This window comes from Parasteatoda tepidariorum, chromosome 11 (genome assembly GCF_982258835.1).
Source record: "Parasteatoda tepidariorum strain Cologne lab strain chromosome 11, Ptep-v5.0, whole genome shotgun sequence".
NCBI classification, from domain to species: Eukaryota; Metazoa; Arthropoda; class Arachnida; order Araneae; family Theridiidae; genus Parasteatoda; species Parasteatoda tepidariorum.
Genome location: NC_141765.1, coordinates 28,351,564 through 28,369,682, shown reverse-complemented (window position 1 = coordinate 28,369,682; position 18,119 = coordinate 28,351,564). Strand labels below are relative to the sequence as shown.

General features: G+C 27.0%; 1 protein-coding gene across 1 annotated transcript in view; it reads left to right on the top strand.

Moving 5' to 3' along the window:
• The window catches only part of LOC107447342 (putative receptor-type tyrosine-protein phosphatase mosPTP-1), a 128,684-nt gene that overhangs the window by 94,219 nt on the left and 16,346 nt on the right, over nt 1-18,119 (top strand). The window contains exons 8-16 of the mRNA XM_087155087.1: nt 2,088-2,183; nt 2,504-2,691; nt 3,990-4,131; nt 4,203-4,314; nt 6,500-6,579; nt 7,392-7,489; nt 11,771-11,864; nt 13,704-13,783; nt 15,389-15,523. Of these exons, the coding sequence (XP_087011213.1) occupies nt 2,088-2,183; nt 2,504-2,691; nt 3,990-4,131; nt 4,203-4,314; nt 6,500-6,579; nt 7,392-7,489; nt 11,771-11,864; nt 13,704-13,783; nt 15,389-15,523 (1,025 nt within the window). The remainder of the gene's footprint in view (nt 1-2,087; nt 2,184-2,503; nt 2,692-3,989; nt 4,132-4,202; nt 4,315-6,499; nt 6,580-7,391; nt 7,490-11,770; nt 11,865-13,703; nt 13,784-15,388; nt 15,524-18,119) is intronic.

Sequence of the window (18,119 nt, the reverse complement as noted above, 5' to 3'; positions counted from 1 at the left end):
GATTGCGGAAGTGGAAGAAGCAATGCTGAAAGATCGAAGAGTGACGGTAAGGGACTTCAGCGAGATGATCCCTGATGTCAGCAAGTCCTGCATTCACAACATTTTGAGAGACCGCTTAGTATATGCCAAGGTTTGTGCAAGTTGGATCTTAAAAATGTAGACGGGTGACAACAAACGGCAACGTGTGGAAGCGGCCCGCAAATCTCTTTATGCCTACAAAACCGATGGCTAAGAATTTTTGAACTCTGTTGTCACTGGGGACGTGACCTGGGTCCACTACATGACACCGGAAATAAAAGAACAATCCCTTCAGTGGAAACATCCAGGCTCGCCGAAGCCGAAGAGGTTTAAGCAAATTCTGTCTGCCGGCAAAGTGATGGCGAGTGTCTTTTGGGACAGAAAAGGGTTGTTGTGCGAATTCCTGCCTACTGGCACAACAATTAATGCGGATTGCTACTGTCAGACGTTGAAGAACCTTCGGTGCGCGATTCAAAACAAGAGGAGAGGCATGCTCACAAATGGAGTGCGTCTCCATCAGGACAACGCTCGTCTGCACACCGCCCGTGTCACAACTGATCTCATCAACAGATTCGAATGGAATATTGTCACACCCCCCTCACAGCCCAGTGATTACCATCTCTTCCCTGAATTAAAGAAACATTTGGGAGGGACACATTTCACAGCCAACGAAGAGCTGAAAGAAGAGGTTTTTAGCTATCTTCGTGGCGCGGTGGCAGAGTTCTACGACTCAGGCATAAGGAAGATGGTACACTGCATGCAAAAATGCATCGATCTAAACGGCGATTATGTCGAAAAATAGAGGGAAGTCTAAGCTTTCCAAACATGTATTATTCAATGCCAATAAACATATTTTTCATTGTGAAAATTCCTTAGGAACTTTATTTTATGGACAAGCCTCGTATTTTAAATATGAAAAGTTATTAATGAATCAAGCACTTTAAATTTAAGATATTTTGAAAAGTAAAGTTAATAAATTTTTGTGCAGTAAAGACTCAAATAATCATAATTATTTATATTTTTTATAAAATAATGCTTATTGCATAAAATCTGAGTTGTCATAGATTTTGAGAACTTCACACAATCAATTCTATCTTGTATTTTGGTTTTTAGTTTTACTTTATTTCACTGCCTCCATGTGAGCTGTAAGCTTGATTAAAAATAATTGTTAATAATAATTACAGAGACGCATTGCCTTGTTTTACCCTTCAACTGTTTTCTTATTTATTTTAATTTTTCTTTTACTGATAAAGGTAATACACCTCTAAATTAAATTATTGAATTTTCATATTGCTGTGAAAAATATTTCAGAAATAGTAATGTATTATAAAGTCTTAAATTCAATTCCTTTATTTATGTTTATTTATATCTAAGAAAATAATTATATAGCTTTTGAACCATTTAATGAAAGTCAACATTATAGTCTATATTCACATTTCTATTTTTTTCTAAGGTTGTTCATTGCATTATAAATACACATTAAATATAAAGACTATGGCAACATATTTTATAATTTAAAATATTTAAAAATCTGTTATATTGTGATTAGCTTGATATTATTTTTTAGTTCGTATTGTAAGCTAGACAAGAAATTAAGTGTGTTTGGCTCTGTATCTTTTGAAGTTTTGGACTAAGTTATTTGTACTAGTATAAAATTTTTCATGAAATTTGTATTCATATTTTTCATGCAATTTATTGCTTTCCAATTTTTTTTACTGGGCATTACTGTAATATGCTGTCTATTTATTAAACACAAACTAGGCTCTCCTGTTCATCACTCTGAATATTTCTCTTAAGAGGTGTAAATGAGTTTGTTTAACTTTTGTTTTGAAGGATAGTATAATTCAATTAGTTTATTGATATTTTCATCTGCAAAATATTATGTAAAACAATATATGATTTTATTATTATTTCTTTTTTCAAAATGTATATATATGTTAATTATTCACCAGTACATAAAATAATGTTATTCTGTTTATTGCATTTAATAAGTGTATTCATTTTAAATATTTTCCAGCTGTTATTGTTTAAGTTGGAATTCATCCTATGTTTTTTTAATTTTTTTTTAGAACCTTTTAGCCATTATAAAATATGGGTGAATGCATATACTGGTAAACATGAAGGAGAATCTAGTAAGGTTCTGGAATTTCATACTGATGTTCAAGGTAATAAATTTGCATTCAAATAGCTAAGAAAGCAAAATCTGCAAACTGTGCAGTTGGGAAAAATGGTTACATTGTCTTTTATTTCTTAACTTTTTGCTCACCTTCAAATGAACATTACTTAAAAATATCATTATCTTAATGTTTGAATTTTGTTAAAAAAAATCTTGTTAAAATGCTTAGTGGAGTTTATTGCATTTCTTCTTTTCCCATCTTTAATATATAGAGCAGTTGGCTGGTTTTGCACACAGGTCTCTTTTTTGTTATTCATTATTTAAATTGAAATAAATTTTGCCTTTTAAATTATTATTTTGTTTTTTAAGGACCCAGTGCACCCATTATTTTGAATTTAACATGTCAAGCTCTTGACAGCATATTTGTGCAGTGGGAACGTCCTCAAGTTTTTTTCAACCGCATAGACTACTATTTTGTTCATTACCGTTCTGAAAATAATTGGGATTTTGAAGAAATTGCCATGGCTTCACCTCAGGAAAGAGCTATTGATCATGGAGTATGTTAATTATTCATGTTTGTTTTCTTCATTTTTTATGTCTTGATAAGTCAAGCAAGTGATTGGTAAATAAATTAAGCACTTAATAACATATGGTAAGGAATACTGGAGAATACCAACTAATTCCTACCTCAAACTCATTTCAGAGTGGTAGTTAAAGAGTTAATAATTATATTTTAATTTCCTTTTAGTATGTAACTGTTTTATTTCTATAAATGTTTAAAATACTATTAACATGATTTTTTTAGCTGAACTTATGTAATTACAGCCAGCTTACTCGTAGGTATTAAATAGATAACTAAATCTTTTTAGATAACGTCTTTTTAGTTGGTATGAATTTAGTTTAATTAAAAGAAAAGTAGGCAGAACAGTTTTCTAAAAACAAAAACTGTGCCCCCACATGGTACGCCTATGATTCAACACATAGATAATCTATAGATCACTAAATATTTTTAGACAACGGTCTTTTTATTTGGCATGAATTTAATTTAATTAAAATGAAGAGATGCTAGAATTCAATGCAAAAGTGTAGAATTTAACCAACTTCTTCAATTAGAAGAAACAATTCTATAATTTTTATTTCATTGAGTAGGATTCAAATAATAATGATGGCAAAGTTTTAAGTAAAACCTGAGTTTGCATATTCATTATTTTTGTGTAAATGAGCAAAATTTGTGTTATTAAGTGCTGTAATCTTCTAGTTGGTTGATAGTTATACATTCACAAAATATAGAAAGGAAAAATTATACAAAAAACTAAGTAAAATATGATTGTATAGCAAAACGAAACTATCTTTCATATTCTACATTATTATAAAATAAAATTTCCATTGTTGAAACATTAAAATAATTAATTGAATAATATCAATCCTCAGCAGTGTTCGGTGCTATAACTTTAAATTTTATCTAGTTTGCTTTCCTGTAGCATAAACTAGTGATTTAGTAAGAGTATTCTCTCTCACTAAATCACCAGTTTTACAATTTTAGCAATTAATCGTGCAATTTTATTGAGATACTTAATGCTATAAGTTGAAAGATAAAATTGTTTGTCATATCAGTTTATGCTTCGTTGTCTCACAAACTTGTCATATATGATCACAAAAGAAAATATTTACAATTCTGACAATTAATAATATAATGCAATTTTGTCCGGATGCTTAACTCCATGAGGGATGAATATGTTTGTCGTATCAATTGTGTATAAATTATTTATTCTATGTTCGATAACTTGGCACAATCCATTACTTTTCATATATTTTATTAAGTTTTCCTATGATTTTGATTTTTGCTCCTTTACAGATGTTTATACCAAATTTAACTGCCAATACTATGTATGAAGTAAAAGTCCGTGGGGCAACACGTAGTGTAATAGAACATTCTAAACTTTTTAAAGGACAATTTTCTGAGCCTAGAAAAGTACTTCTTCAAAATAAATGCCCAAGTATGTTTGATTCTTATCTCTTTGAACATTATATATTGTAAGCAAAATCTTACTATTTTAATACCTTTCAGCTTTTAATGGTGTTCCATATGGGGATGCTTCTGTAAGTGCTGGAGTTATTGCTGGAGTTATGTGTGCCTCTTTTGCTTTAATTTTATCAATAGTTTCTTTTATATTATGGAGGTATGTTAATTTAGTCAAATGATTATTTTTTTCAATTTGTTTTTAATGGTTTGTTCTAGACTGCAAAATTTCAGAACATTCATTAATATATTTATTACAATTTGTGATTCTGTTGGTTGTGAAAAAGTATATAATCAAATAAGATTATTATTTAATATTGTGTAAGATTTACCACTCCTATGTTATTTAAATCGTTTATCAAACAGTAGAACATTTGATTAAAATAATATGTAATAATTTCAAAGTTTTTAATGGCTTTTATTTACAGATAGAAACCGTTTTCTGAGGACAAAAACTTTCTTTATATGCAAAACAATAGAAAATTCCTCAATATAGCTATTTCTTTAAAATCCATAGTTTTTTGAAAACTTCTGAGTTTAAACTTGCAAGGTATACTGACTACGATCATCAAAATTTATAATCTACGAACTATCTTTATGTACTTACAAACATACAATTTATTAAAAGAAAATTAAATAACTTAAAAATAAACTTCACAAACTCTCAAATTAATTGTAGTTTTTATTTTGTGATGATTGATCTATTTTACATGATATATATTTATAAATATTTTCCTCTTCATATTTTCCTGTTTATTAAATCATTGTTTTGTATCTAGAAATTTTTTCAAAGTACTGGAATTAAGATGCATGAAATCTTTTTATTTAGGGAAAAAAAGTACTTTATCCATTTTAATTCCCATTTTACACATGCTGTTTGGTGGGTGGGTAAAGTGAGTTTTTTTTTTTAAATTAAGTTTAAGTAAGTACTACTTAAGCAATTTTAAAAGTAATAACTTTCTTTCAATTTTTGAATATTATATACTCAATCATTTAATAAATGTAATTAAAATATATTAATAGAATTCTATATTTATAAGCTCAATTAAAAATACCATAGCTTATGTAGGGATAGTTTTAAACAACCACAAACTTACTAGGTATTCAAATTTGTTAAAAAATGAATTGGAACATTTTTTAAATGTATTGGCATGTTTACTAATTTTTAAAAAAAAATTCTATCATTTAGTATAAAATTACATGAGTAACCTTTTGTGGTGAAATTAAATTTCATTAAAAACAATGTTTTAAAATTACAATTAGTAAAAATTTTGCTAAAAACATATTAACTTATTAAAACCTGCATCTTTTAATAAAATTTTTACTATTTCTGATTTTAAAACATTGTTTTTAATGAAATTTAGTATTTTACATTTAAAACTTACATGGATAAGGACCCTTAAGAAACCTCAGATCCACTCAATTTACGAAGATTAAGATAGAAAATGAATGTGTGCAACAGAGTGTTAATATTATTAAAAGAATAAACAAACATTGAAATTTTTGATTTGCTTAGGATGAGTAGTTTGGTGAATTATTAACTAAAACTAGCTATATGATAGATAAAACGAGCAACTTGTAATACAAAATCATCTCTTAAGCCTCTAAGCTTTGAGCCCCTGGGTTAAATTGTACAAAAGTTTTCCTGTTACGCAGTTTTTCCTATTCAATAACATGGAGAAATGTTCCCCCCCCCCCTAAGAAAGCCTGCATCTGAATATTTGCAAAAAGCTGGGGCTCAAGCTCAGAGGGTTGATAATTTCAATTTTAATTGAAATATTGTTTTCAAATACAATTTCTTATCAATACTCACGAAAGAAAGTAGTCTTTCAGCAATTTTTTGAAATTTTTTCAAGTTTGTTTAACCATCAATGATGAAGTATTGGCATTATATAAAAATACTAGTCATTGTATAGAATGCCTAACGTGTTTTAGGCACATTATTAAATATGTTCAAGTATTATTGTATATGTTGCTTAGTCATTGAGTAGAATGTCTATAAGTTTATCATAAATTAGTCAATGAATGTCTTGGTAATCTGGTAAATATTCTTGGCAATCATTTCATATTTTGCTGGTTGAATTTAGGCAAGAATGCTTAATTTCATACATTGATGGTAACATTAGCATTTACAAAAATCTATGCACACTTTTTAAATATATGATGTTTGAAATTATTAATGAAAACTGGCCTGTCTCAGTCTATAGCTAGATGGTCTATTACCTTTTAAAGTCTGTACCAAAAATATATACTTTTGCAGATTATGTTAATAGAATAAGAGATGATACTTAATTGTATTTTGGTTAATAAAAAGCTATTATTATTAAAAAAAAATTTTATTTTAGAAAATACTTTCAAGCTGCCTATTATTATCTTGATGATCCTCTAGGTAACAGAGCTTCTCCACAGTTGTCTGAAACTTTTGGTAAGTTTTCAACCTTGTTTAATGACAAAGTTGACTGAAAGTGATAACTATATTTTTTAAATAACCATTCAAATTTTAATTATTTATTGTATGTACTTTAAAGAACAAGCTTTTTAATATGTTTTACAGGATAAAATTCTGTAATTATAAAGTATATAAGTTTGCTGTATCTTTTTGCTTTAGGTATAGCAATTGTACTAGAAGAAATTGTTCATATCATAGAATCTAAGAGGTTTATTGAAAATCATGAAGGTTTAACATAAAAATCAATGAAGGTTTTAGGTTATATATTTTTTTTGTGTTATTTGTTTGAGTTCTCTAGCTATTGATTGAATACCTAGTTTGAACCCTGGGACCCTGAATGCTAAGGTAATAAGCATGAGGAGGAACTTGAACTTATTAATTTCTTATTGTTTGTTACAGTATTAACCAAAAATAAATATGCAACAAGCTAGACTTTAAGCAGTTTTTTATAACTGTAAAGTATAGTTTGAGACCAAAATAAGGTTTAACAATTTTTGCTGTGAAGCACTATATTATCTTACAGAAAAATAAATTTAGCAGCAATAGCACAGCAAAATAACTGTGTTTTCTTGACTAGTGAACTATAAAATCTATCTACTAAAGAGCTGTACTAATGATACTAGAATGAATAATCTCTTTATTTTCCTATGAATTTTCAATTACTATTTAATATACTTGTATTTAATCAAGCAAGTACATATTACTTGCTTGATCAAAAAGATGGCATTCTTAATTATAGTCTGAATATGAAACTTGAAAAAACATTTATGTATTTTGTTTTGTAACAGATGATTCAGAATATACTGCTATTCCCGTGCCCCTTTGGCCAAAGCACGTTGCAGAACTGCATGCTGATGGTGATATAGGGTTTTCTAGAGAATATGAAGTAAGAACTCAATCTTTTTTCTATTAAGATTCTGTCAGTTCATATATTGGTTCTGTAAAATATTTTATATGCATGTAAAGGAAAAAATTTGTTATTGTTTAAATTGCACAATTTTTCAATGTTTTTTTTAAAAATATTTTATGAAGTTTTTATAAATTAATTTTGGTTAATATTTTTATTTCATGGAAACTACACAGTATAGTTTTATAACACTGACTTAATGTTGCCCGTAGATTTTAAATTTTGGCTTTTAGGCATCGAAAGTTCTGCATTTAGTACTTTTCAGATATTTTTAAAATTAATGTTATGCTTTGAGGTATATTTAGTCGCCTCAAATGTTTATTTTGGAATGATTTTTATCATAGTTTTGCTTCCAATCTGTCAATGTGATTTTTCTCTCAATTTTATTCTTTATTATTAATAAAGTGAATGAATAAATTCACTTATTACATTTTTTTAAATTTTCTACCATTCTGTTCTAGAATAATCAGAATTAATTTTTTATAAATTTTATTTATTTTACTTTCATTTTGATCAAATTAGATATTTTTTTCTTCACATTTTCACTTATTTACAATTCACTTATTACTTAATACAAATTTCTGAGGAGGTCAGTGAAATGCATAACTCCAACTTATTTGGTTATTTATAATAATATTTAATGAGTAATAGAGATACTTAAGAATTATTTTTTACTCTGGTGAAGTTAAAGTTAACTTTAACATATCAGCAAAAGCATTTATCACTGTATCAATGTCATCACTGATTCCTTTTTAGATATTAATATTCGTTAAATGTATAATTTTTTAATTCTAACTATGTACAGGTATAATTTCTCAGCTAAAAGAAAAAGGAGAAATTTATAGGAATTGAAAATCTATAAACTAGTTTATGAGAGATATGTTTGTCTACCACAACTTTTTTAATGATTTATTAAAAAACATACAGTTCAGGTGTAAAATGTGGCTAGCTTAGGTTTTTTAAATGAAGTGAAAGATGAACTTAAAATCTTTCTATGATACATAATGTCAAGTTTATTATAGGTCTTTATTTTTTCCTCCTCAACTACTGGACAGTATTGGAATTTTAATATCATCATTAAATTTTAAGGTTAAATTCCTATTAACTTAAGTAATTAATTGCTTGTTTCGTTTACTTTCTTATTACAGTGGAAAGTCGCGTATCCGTAGTCGGCGGGACTTTCCGAAGTCCGTATATTTGATTTTTCCGTATAATTGACCTCAAAGGTAAACAAAGCTTAAAATGATCTGAATCTAAGAAGCAGAAAATAAATAAACATTATTTTTCGGGCAATAATGTTTTAGTATTAGAATGATATCTGATCAAACATAAACAAAATATTAGAAAAAAAATAACTATTGCTATTCTAAAAATAAATATAGAAAACGAAAAAAATTCACAGTTATGAAAATATTAATTGCTCTCTCCGCCATTTTGAACTAGAAGGATTCAAGCAAGAAGGGGAAATTCCCGTCATTCAATAAGGTGGGTAGGTGGAGAAGAAAAATTCATTTCCTCCTTACTTGTCATTCAAGTTGAGGGCGGGGTTGTGACTAATTCTTATTTTCTCTCCCATCATAGGCTATCAATCAAGCATAAAGGCGTGGCATGCTGATTGGGTTCTCTTTATTTTTTCTTGTGTGACTAAAGGGGATTCCCCCTCCACTTTAACATTTGCTGTGTTTACCCTTTTCCCCAGTATTTCTTCTTCCCCTGACACTCAAATAAAAAGGTTCCAGGAAATGCCTCTTTTACTAGCCAGCTGCATAGGAAAGAAGGGGGAGGGAGGGCACTCAGTTGTGCTCTTTTGAAAACAAATCTGCCCCCCCCCCCATCCTGCATTCCAGAGGAGGAGCGTCATGGTCTTAATAGATCTTCTGTTATTCTTTTCTGTTGATTTATGGGTTCAATGAATAGATCTCTAGAAGTTGAGAAGGGGAAAAACCTGTCAAAAGACTTCGTTTTTTTAATTTTTTTTTTAAAAAGGAGAGGGGAAGACGAAGAAATGTTTGTTTATTTTGATTGTTAAAAAGTGTCCGGGAAATCGACCCTTCCGGAAAAGGGACGCCCGGATATGGGACGTTACACTGTATTATTTATGTAATCTACACCTTAATAAATAAGTTAAATAATTTCTTTATATTTTCCTACGGAGATAAGCACCTTGTTGCATGGCTCCGTAATTTTATTTCCAGTTCCATAAAACTTTGATATTTCCTGATATATCCCTATATGTTTTTAATTTCCTATATGTTTTATGAACTAATTTATATTATTTTTATCTTATAATGTTTTTTTAATCGAAATATTGAAATTTTTTCTTAAAATAGAAAAAAGAAAAAAAAACTATTTGACAAGAGAATAATTATTAAGATGTGGAATTTTGAATTTACTCCTTTTACTTTTTTAAATGAAACTTTTATTCTAATCTTAATATGATTGGTTAATGGTTAAAAAAATGTAAAGGAAAATTATATTAATAAATTTATATTAAAAAAAAGCCCATTAGAATCGAGTAATGAGTTGAATAATTTTGAAATGTCACAAGTATTACTGTATATATATATATATATATATATATATATATATATATATATATATATATATATATATATATATATATATATATATGTCAGGTATATATGCCGAGTTACTTCAAACTGCACCATAATGCAATGATGTTGGTTATCATCAACTAATTCAATCAACCATATGATCAATAACAAAAACAATAATATTTATTCTTCAATAAAAATATGAGTCACACAGACTCTTAAACAATTAATATCGAACCACACAGGTTCCAGTTTCACACAGAAACATATTTGAATTAACTAATATCACTTAGAGTCTTAACCACTAAGGTTACCAGTTTCCTCTCGAAACAATATCAACTGACTCTCTTCATTTACATCGAGAAAGTTCCAATACATTCCTGTTCCTGCGAGCGACATCTGGCGGGATAACATAGAGGCTGTTGCCTCGCTTATTACATTCTCGGCCATTTTGACGGGTTTCGTCCTCGAAACAGAATGACTAAAAAAAAAAATAGGTTCGTGATTTTCCTTTATCCAATTATAACTCACACTTCTGTCACCACAATGTCAGGTATATATGCCGAGTTACTTCAAACTGCACCATGATGCAATGATGTTGGTTATCATCAACTAATTCAATCAACCATATGATCAATAACAAAAACAATAATATTTATTCTTCAATAAAAATATGAGTCACACAGACTCTTAAACAATTAATATCGAACCACACAGGTTCCAGTTTCACACAGAAACATATTTCAATTAACTAATATCACTTAGAGTCTTAACCACTAAGGTTACCAGTTTCCTCTCGAAACAATATCAACTGACTCTCTTCATTTACATCGAGAAAGTTCCAATACATTCCTGTTCCTGCGAGCGACATCTGGCGGGATAACATAGAGGCTGTTGCCTCGCTTATTACATATATATATATATATATATATATATATATATATATATATATATATATATATATATATATATATATATATATATATATATAATATACACACACACACTCAAGAAATGTTTAAAGAAAAATTTTGGCAAATGGTATTACTCATTATTTACCTTCTCAGATTAAATGCACTCTTTTGTACTCTTTATTTTTGCTTTTGACTCAACATTTTGCTATTAACAGATAATATTTTTTTTTACTTTGAAGCTCATTTTGAGTTATTGATACTAAAATGACAGTTTTTTTTTTATCCTGATTGTTCTGTAGTAGATGTAATCACCAATTCATTTATTATATCTTTTATCTCCATTAAGTGATAGCATTGAACAAAGCAGAGTCTAATAGCCGATGTCAAAGAACTGTGAAACAATGTAGCAGATGAAAGATTTCCTTCTTTCTTCTGAGGAAAGGGTTTCACTAATTGTGTTATGTACTTAATATTGTCATAATTTAAATAATATTTATATGGTAATAATTTATAAAATATATTTCCTGATAACTGACCCAGGTGTAGTATTAATAGCTTAAAATTGTATGTTGCATTTTACCAACACCCTCATATATTGTGCACATATTAGCAGAGACTTTGCTCCATTTTTTTAAAAATAAAAATCCACTATTCAATTTTATTTTAGTACTTTCATAAATTTTTGATTCAGTTTTCTGTTAAAACATTTAAAACTATGTTTTTTAATTATTTTCACATCATTTCTACTTTTACTTTAAGGCATAACCTTTTTGCAAAACTTTTGTTTTCAGGCTATACAACAAGCAACAGATGTCGATCTTTGTTCAGAACATTCTCAAATGATTGAAAATAAGAACAAAAATCGATATGTGAACATAGTTGCATGTAAGTTGAAAATTTAAAAGAATTTTCCTTCTATTATAATACAGATCCTTATTACTTTTTTAAAATAATATATCTGCTTGAATGTTATATTTACGTTACATCTGTTTCTTATATTTAAAATTTATTTTTTAAATGTGAAGTTCTTTCACTTTTTGCTTAAATTTTGAAACATTTACCATTGTGTTTTTGGTTATTTAGAGCTTTTTCTGAGTTAAGCAGGGAACTTATAACTTATTAAAAACTATTAAGCTTCAGCTTAATAGTTTTGAATAAGTTATAGTTTTTAATAAGTTAAGTAGGAAGCCTAAAAGTTTAAAAATTAGCAGTTATAGCTTTTAGAAGAGTTGCAAAACATTTTTAAATTATTGCTACTTTTTTATTATCAGTTACAAAGTGTAGAGCAGTGGGCTGATTGATTTCAAAATTATAAATCTTTGAAACAAAGGATGCTAAAAAATTAAACAAATGGTTTGTGTATTGTGAAAGCTGTAAAAATTTCATACAGAAATTTTAAAATTTAGTTACAAATGTTGTTATCAGATGGTGGTGTATGCTATGCAGAGTTCTTTAAAAGAATACAATTGTCACTGGCAGAACTAATCACTCTGGCTATCGATGGTTTACATTGCCTCAAAAATTCTGTATATAATTTTTTATAGCTTTCAGTAGTTTCAAAGGAGGAATGAAGCATACCATTTGTTTCATTCCTCCTTTGTTTCTAGGATTTCTAATTTTGAAATCAGCTCGTTCTGTACTCTACAGCCTGTAGTTCAAATGCAGGGCTAGATTGTAAACTCTTTCACATGATTATTTACTGAAAATAAAAATTTATTTAATAAATAGTTAGTAAGGAGAAGAAAAGCACAAGTGTAATGAATGAGTTGAAAAATTTAAATAGTTTAATTTTATTTTTAAATATATAAGTTTAAGAGCTTTTAAATAATACCAACTTACCAGCAGTTGCCAGTATTCATATAAATTTACCATTTACACAAATTATCTATGCATAAAATGTTCATTTAACTATATAAATGTTTTTTTTTTTGTGTTCTGAAAGTATTGTATAAATGTTACAAGCTTTTAAATTGTATAACAAAAGAAATATAAATTAAAGAAATTGGAAATAATTTTTAATTTATATTTTATGTTATATTGATAATGTTATCAATGACCTACGGGAGAATGCAGTTGAAAAAAATGGTAATGACTAAATTCTAAATTCTTTTTTAACACTTAATATGTTTAAACTATTTTTTTCTGTAAATAAATTTTATATATATATATATATATATATATATATATATATATATATATATATATATATATATATATATATATATATATATATACTTAATTTGTTGCTTGGATGATTTTAAATTTTGTTCCAAATTCAATTGATTTGTCAGTTATTTGAAACAGCTATATAAATTAGCAAAATCTTCCCTTCCCCGCTTTTTTTTTTTTAAAAAGAAAGCTTTGATAAGTCAGAATCCTAAAGTAATTTCTTTTATACCTTTTCTGGAAGAAACATTGTTATCAATTTAAAGTAATATTTATGAACAGGTCTATTCAATTTAGCATTTTTAAATCACATAATAATAACTATAATAACTCATAAAAAAGTCGAATGCTTTGCTTTCTGGATTCTACCAATGTCTCTCAATGCAGAACATGTATAAAAGGGAAAATTCTATATGTATTTGAACAGATCCTTAACAATGAGAGTTGCTATAGGAAATGTATGTTTATATGTCTAATAATTTTAATTTGAACATATAATGCTACAAATTTTTGAAAAAAAAAATAGTTTGAGAATTAACTCTTTATTTTTATTTTTAGATGATCATTCTAGAGTAATTTTGAAGCAGTCTGCTGGACAACGAAAAATGCATGATTATATCAATGCCAATTATATTGATGTATGTAGTACTAAAAACAAAATTGCATTTTAAATTTTCTTACTTAATTTGTCTACTAATGAATTTAATTTAAAAAAATGTTAATTTGCAATTGGTGGACGTCTTATTACTAGGCACCAGGCTGATTGGAAAAGTCACCAGTGTTTTCTAAACAGCCTCCTTTTTAGACTTATTGTAGTAAGCCCACATAGATTTAGAATAATTCAAAAAAGTAATAATTTATAAAATATTGTACAATAACCCTGGCTTATTTCAAGTCATTCGCAATAAGGGCAGAATAATGTAAACTTAATTTATATAGTATTAATTGTCATGAATTTTGCTAGAAATTTATTTCAATTAGCTGTGTGATGTAAAGATTTATTAAAAAGATATATAACTTATTTCTGCTTATCGACCAAATCTTTTTAACAGTTGGTTTATTTACATAAGCAAATATGTATTATTGGTAGTATCATAAAATACTGATTAAGCTCCCCTTAAATTTTGATGGAAAACTCTAGTTTTTGTGTGAGGGGCTTAGTCATGCAAATCACGTTTAAAATGATTAAAATTATATTGTGATATTTAAAAATTTTTAATTTTATATAATGTCAATTTATTTGCAGAAGTTACATTAATAAATGCTTTTGATAACTTAAATAAATCAAATGAAAAATTAATTAATTATTAAGTTTACTATCAAATATGCCACTTTAAATTAAACTCTTTCTAAAATTCAGTTTTAAAAGAAAGGTTAAAAATAAAAACATATGCTGTAGAAAAAACAGGATATTCTTCATTTCCAGTGAGTTAAAAAAGGTTTTCATTTACAAAAAGAAGTCTAAAGTTAAATTATTTAAAAAAATCGTATTACATAAAAAAACCAATAGAATTATGTGAAATATGATAATCAGTTTATTCTATTTCTTTCTTCCACCATATTAAATATGTCTATCTATTTGTTACTGTTTGTCTAATTTCATAGTTGCCTTAAACAGGGTTGCCACTCCACAGGGAGAACATGGAAAACCTGGAGAATACAGGGAATTTAAAAATCACCTAAAATAGCAGGGGAATTTGAGTTTTTCTTTACAAACTGGGAAAATACAGGGAGATTTATTTCTTACTTTTCTCTTTTAAAAAATAGTGGCCACTCTAAGTGCAATCTATGGGATATTTAAGAATGATATTTCAGCTATGATGATACTTAATTTAATTTATCTTTCTAATGATACTTAACTGTTTAATTTACTAAAGCATTATTTGTTTTAAGTATGTTGAGCTGTTTCTTATTTCTCTTAAGTTTTTCCAGTAATTAAATAAAACTAGCTCAATATAGCTCACACACAAGAGCACAGTGATTGTGTGTTTCTTCTGTATATATTGGCGATAATATGAACAGGGAAAACACAGGGAATTTTTTTTCCAGATTTGAGTGGCAACACTGTTAAATATGCAGTTATAGGCATAATGAAAAACTTTTACATTATTGGAAAATCTAAAAAAAAATTTTTACATCAAAAGTAAAATTATTTGAAATTCTAAGAGGAATAACATAAAATATATGTTTGTATTTTCTTAGAAACTTGTTATTTTATTGACGCTTTTATATAACTTTTAAAGGGTTACAACAAACCTGCAGCTTATATTGGTACACAAGGACCTTTGCCTTCTACATTTGATGACTATTGGCGTATGATTTGGGAGCAAAGAGTTCATATAATTGTCATGATAACAAATTTAGTTGAAAGAGGCAGAGTGAGTTTACTTTGTTCCATTATTATTTTAATGATATTGTAAAGTTTTATTTTATGAAACATTTTAAAAGTTATTCCAATAACAACTGTTTATAAAACTAATGCATTTTTCGCAGTTGTCTCTTGTATGGAACAGTTCTAATCTTTTCTTTATTTTTCACAAACTTATTAAGAATTAAGAATATTGTTTGATTAATTATAATTTTTTGTTTGGCAGGCATTAAAATTTTAATTGTAGTTTCAATTTAGAATGGATAATTTTTGTGATTGTAGCGCTCCTGCCAAATGAGTGGCACAAATAAATGAAATAACCCTTTAAGTCCCAATTTATATTTGAAGACCTTTAATTTTTTTTGTCTTTTAAAATTGACAATGAGCTATATTTTATTTTAATTTCCTCATAATAAGAAACCAGTCTACTTTTCTGCTGCATTATTTTGCTTTTTCTAATTTTTATAAAAATATAATGGTTATTTATGTAAGAGATAAACTTATTCTGCTAATATATGATTATAAAAACTGTTTATAGCATTTAATTTATTGCTTTATAAAATTTTGAGAAAAATGCTGAACTTGGCTGCAAACCTATTTGATTTTGTATATAATACATTTAGTTATATATTTTTCCTGATAATTTTTGTTTTACTACTTATGTCTTTTTTTTCCTTATAACTATTTACAATTGTGCATCAAAATTAAATTAATTTTGTTTGATGATTATAAAGTGAGCTTGCCTTTTTTTGCATGAAAAGCTGTCTTGTTTATTTTTCGTTGGTATTTATACAGAATTTAATGAGGATATCTTACTTAGAATCTCTCTTCATTCCAAATTTTATCTTCATTTCGAAGTTGTAACTGAGATGTTTTTTTTATTGCTGAAGTTTATTTCATTATTTTTGATCTTCTTAAGGATCATCTCATGAAATATCAGCTTTTATGAATTATTTCATTGAGATTTTAGTGATTAATAAGTGTTCTTCTTTTCGAAGTTGTAACTGAGATGTTTTTTTTCTTCAAAATATTGATTACTGAAGTTTATTTCATTATTTTTGATCTTCTTTTGGATCATCTCATGGAATATCAGCTTTTATGAATTATTTCATTGAGATTTTAGTGATCAATAAGTGTTTTTTGTGTAACCATTTTTTCTTTCTTACAAAGTTTATTTTCTGTATGTATATTACTAACTTGAAAGAGAGTCTAAGTAATTTAATGTTTCAGTTCTGATTCTTGGTTTTTTGATAAAGAAAATTTTTTATTTGAATATTTATTCAAACATAGAAAAGTTGCCATTCTACGATTTAAAAAAATTAATATTCATTATTTTTTCACGTAAATCAAAGTAGCAAAATTTTTAAAAGTTTTTTTTTCCAATTGAGAAATCATTAAAAATTGAAATGCATTCACATGGAGGACTCTGGGAGCACTTGCTTTTAAAACCTTTTTGTTATGGTAAATTTAGCTAGATACTTTGCCGTTTTCTTTTTTTTTTCATTCTTGTTTGCTAGCATTACATTCTTGTTTGCTAGCAGTGTTATGCATATGAATTAGCATTCCTTTATTAAATTAATCTGTTCTTTTGCTTTGTTACTTTTAAAGAGTTATTGTAGTTTTGCACTACATTTCGCATCAAATTAAATTGTTGTTGTCTTAGGGGCTACAATTTGCAATATAGCATTAAAATTTTTAATTTGTTAGTTTTTAGTTATTTTTATTGAAAATAATTATTACAAAATGAAATTTTTAAAAGAATTTCAAATTATTGAGATTTTTTAGTATTTGTATTTTTACAACAATTTTTTATGCCGTTTTAAAATTAAGAAAAAATGTGTTATGTTCATTATAACTAATGATTAGTTTCAAAAACTTTTAGTTTAATTTTTAAGTTGTAGCAAAATCAGAAAGAAGAATAAAAAATTAAGTTTGGACAGAAAATAAACTTAGGTTGTAAGATAATAAATTTTTTTTTCCATCTTTACTTTAAAATATTATCAACCACCTCAAAAATTGTGTTAAATTTCTTTATTTTTTATTATGTTTCAAAAACAAAATTGCTTAAAATTAGTTTATTTGTCTATTATTAGTTTATCTATTTTAGAAGAAGATAGATTTTTTTACCTCTTTTTTAAAAAATTGTTGTAGTACTAAATTTTGTTTTTTAAAGAAACTAATAAATTAAAATTATTTTATTTTTTTTTAAAGTTTATTTTTATTGTTGAATCAGGTATTCTGACCCAATGTTGACTGCAATATTTTCTAGAGTGATAAGTAGAATTATTCTATTCACAAAAAATTAGTTATGGTATGTAGAAGGAGATTTTTTGTGCTTGGGATTCTCAGCATGATAAACCTTGTCTCTAGTTTGCTTTTTTTCAAGGCAAGAGCAGATATCTTTTAAAATCTAAGCAAATTAGAACTATTTGCATGAATAATTCATAACTATAAACAACTTCATTATATGGCATAGGCTATTATGCACAGCCATGTAAATTATAGGTTATATACGAACAATTAAAAATTCGTTGTATCATTTTGTGGCATGTTCAAAGATTTTTCCATGTTAATTATATTGAAATTCATCTTAATTCTAAACTCTA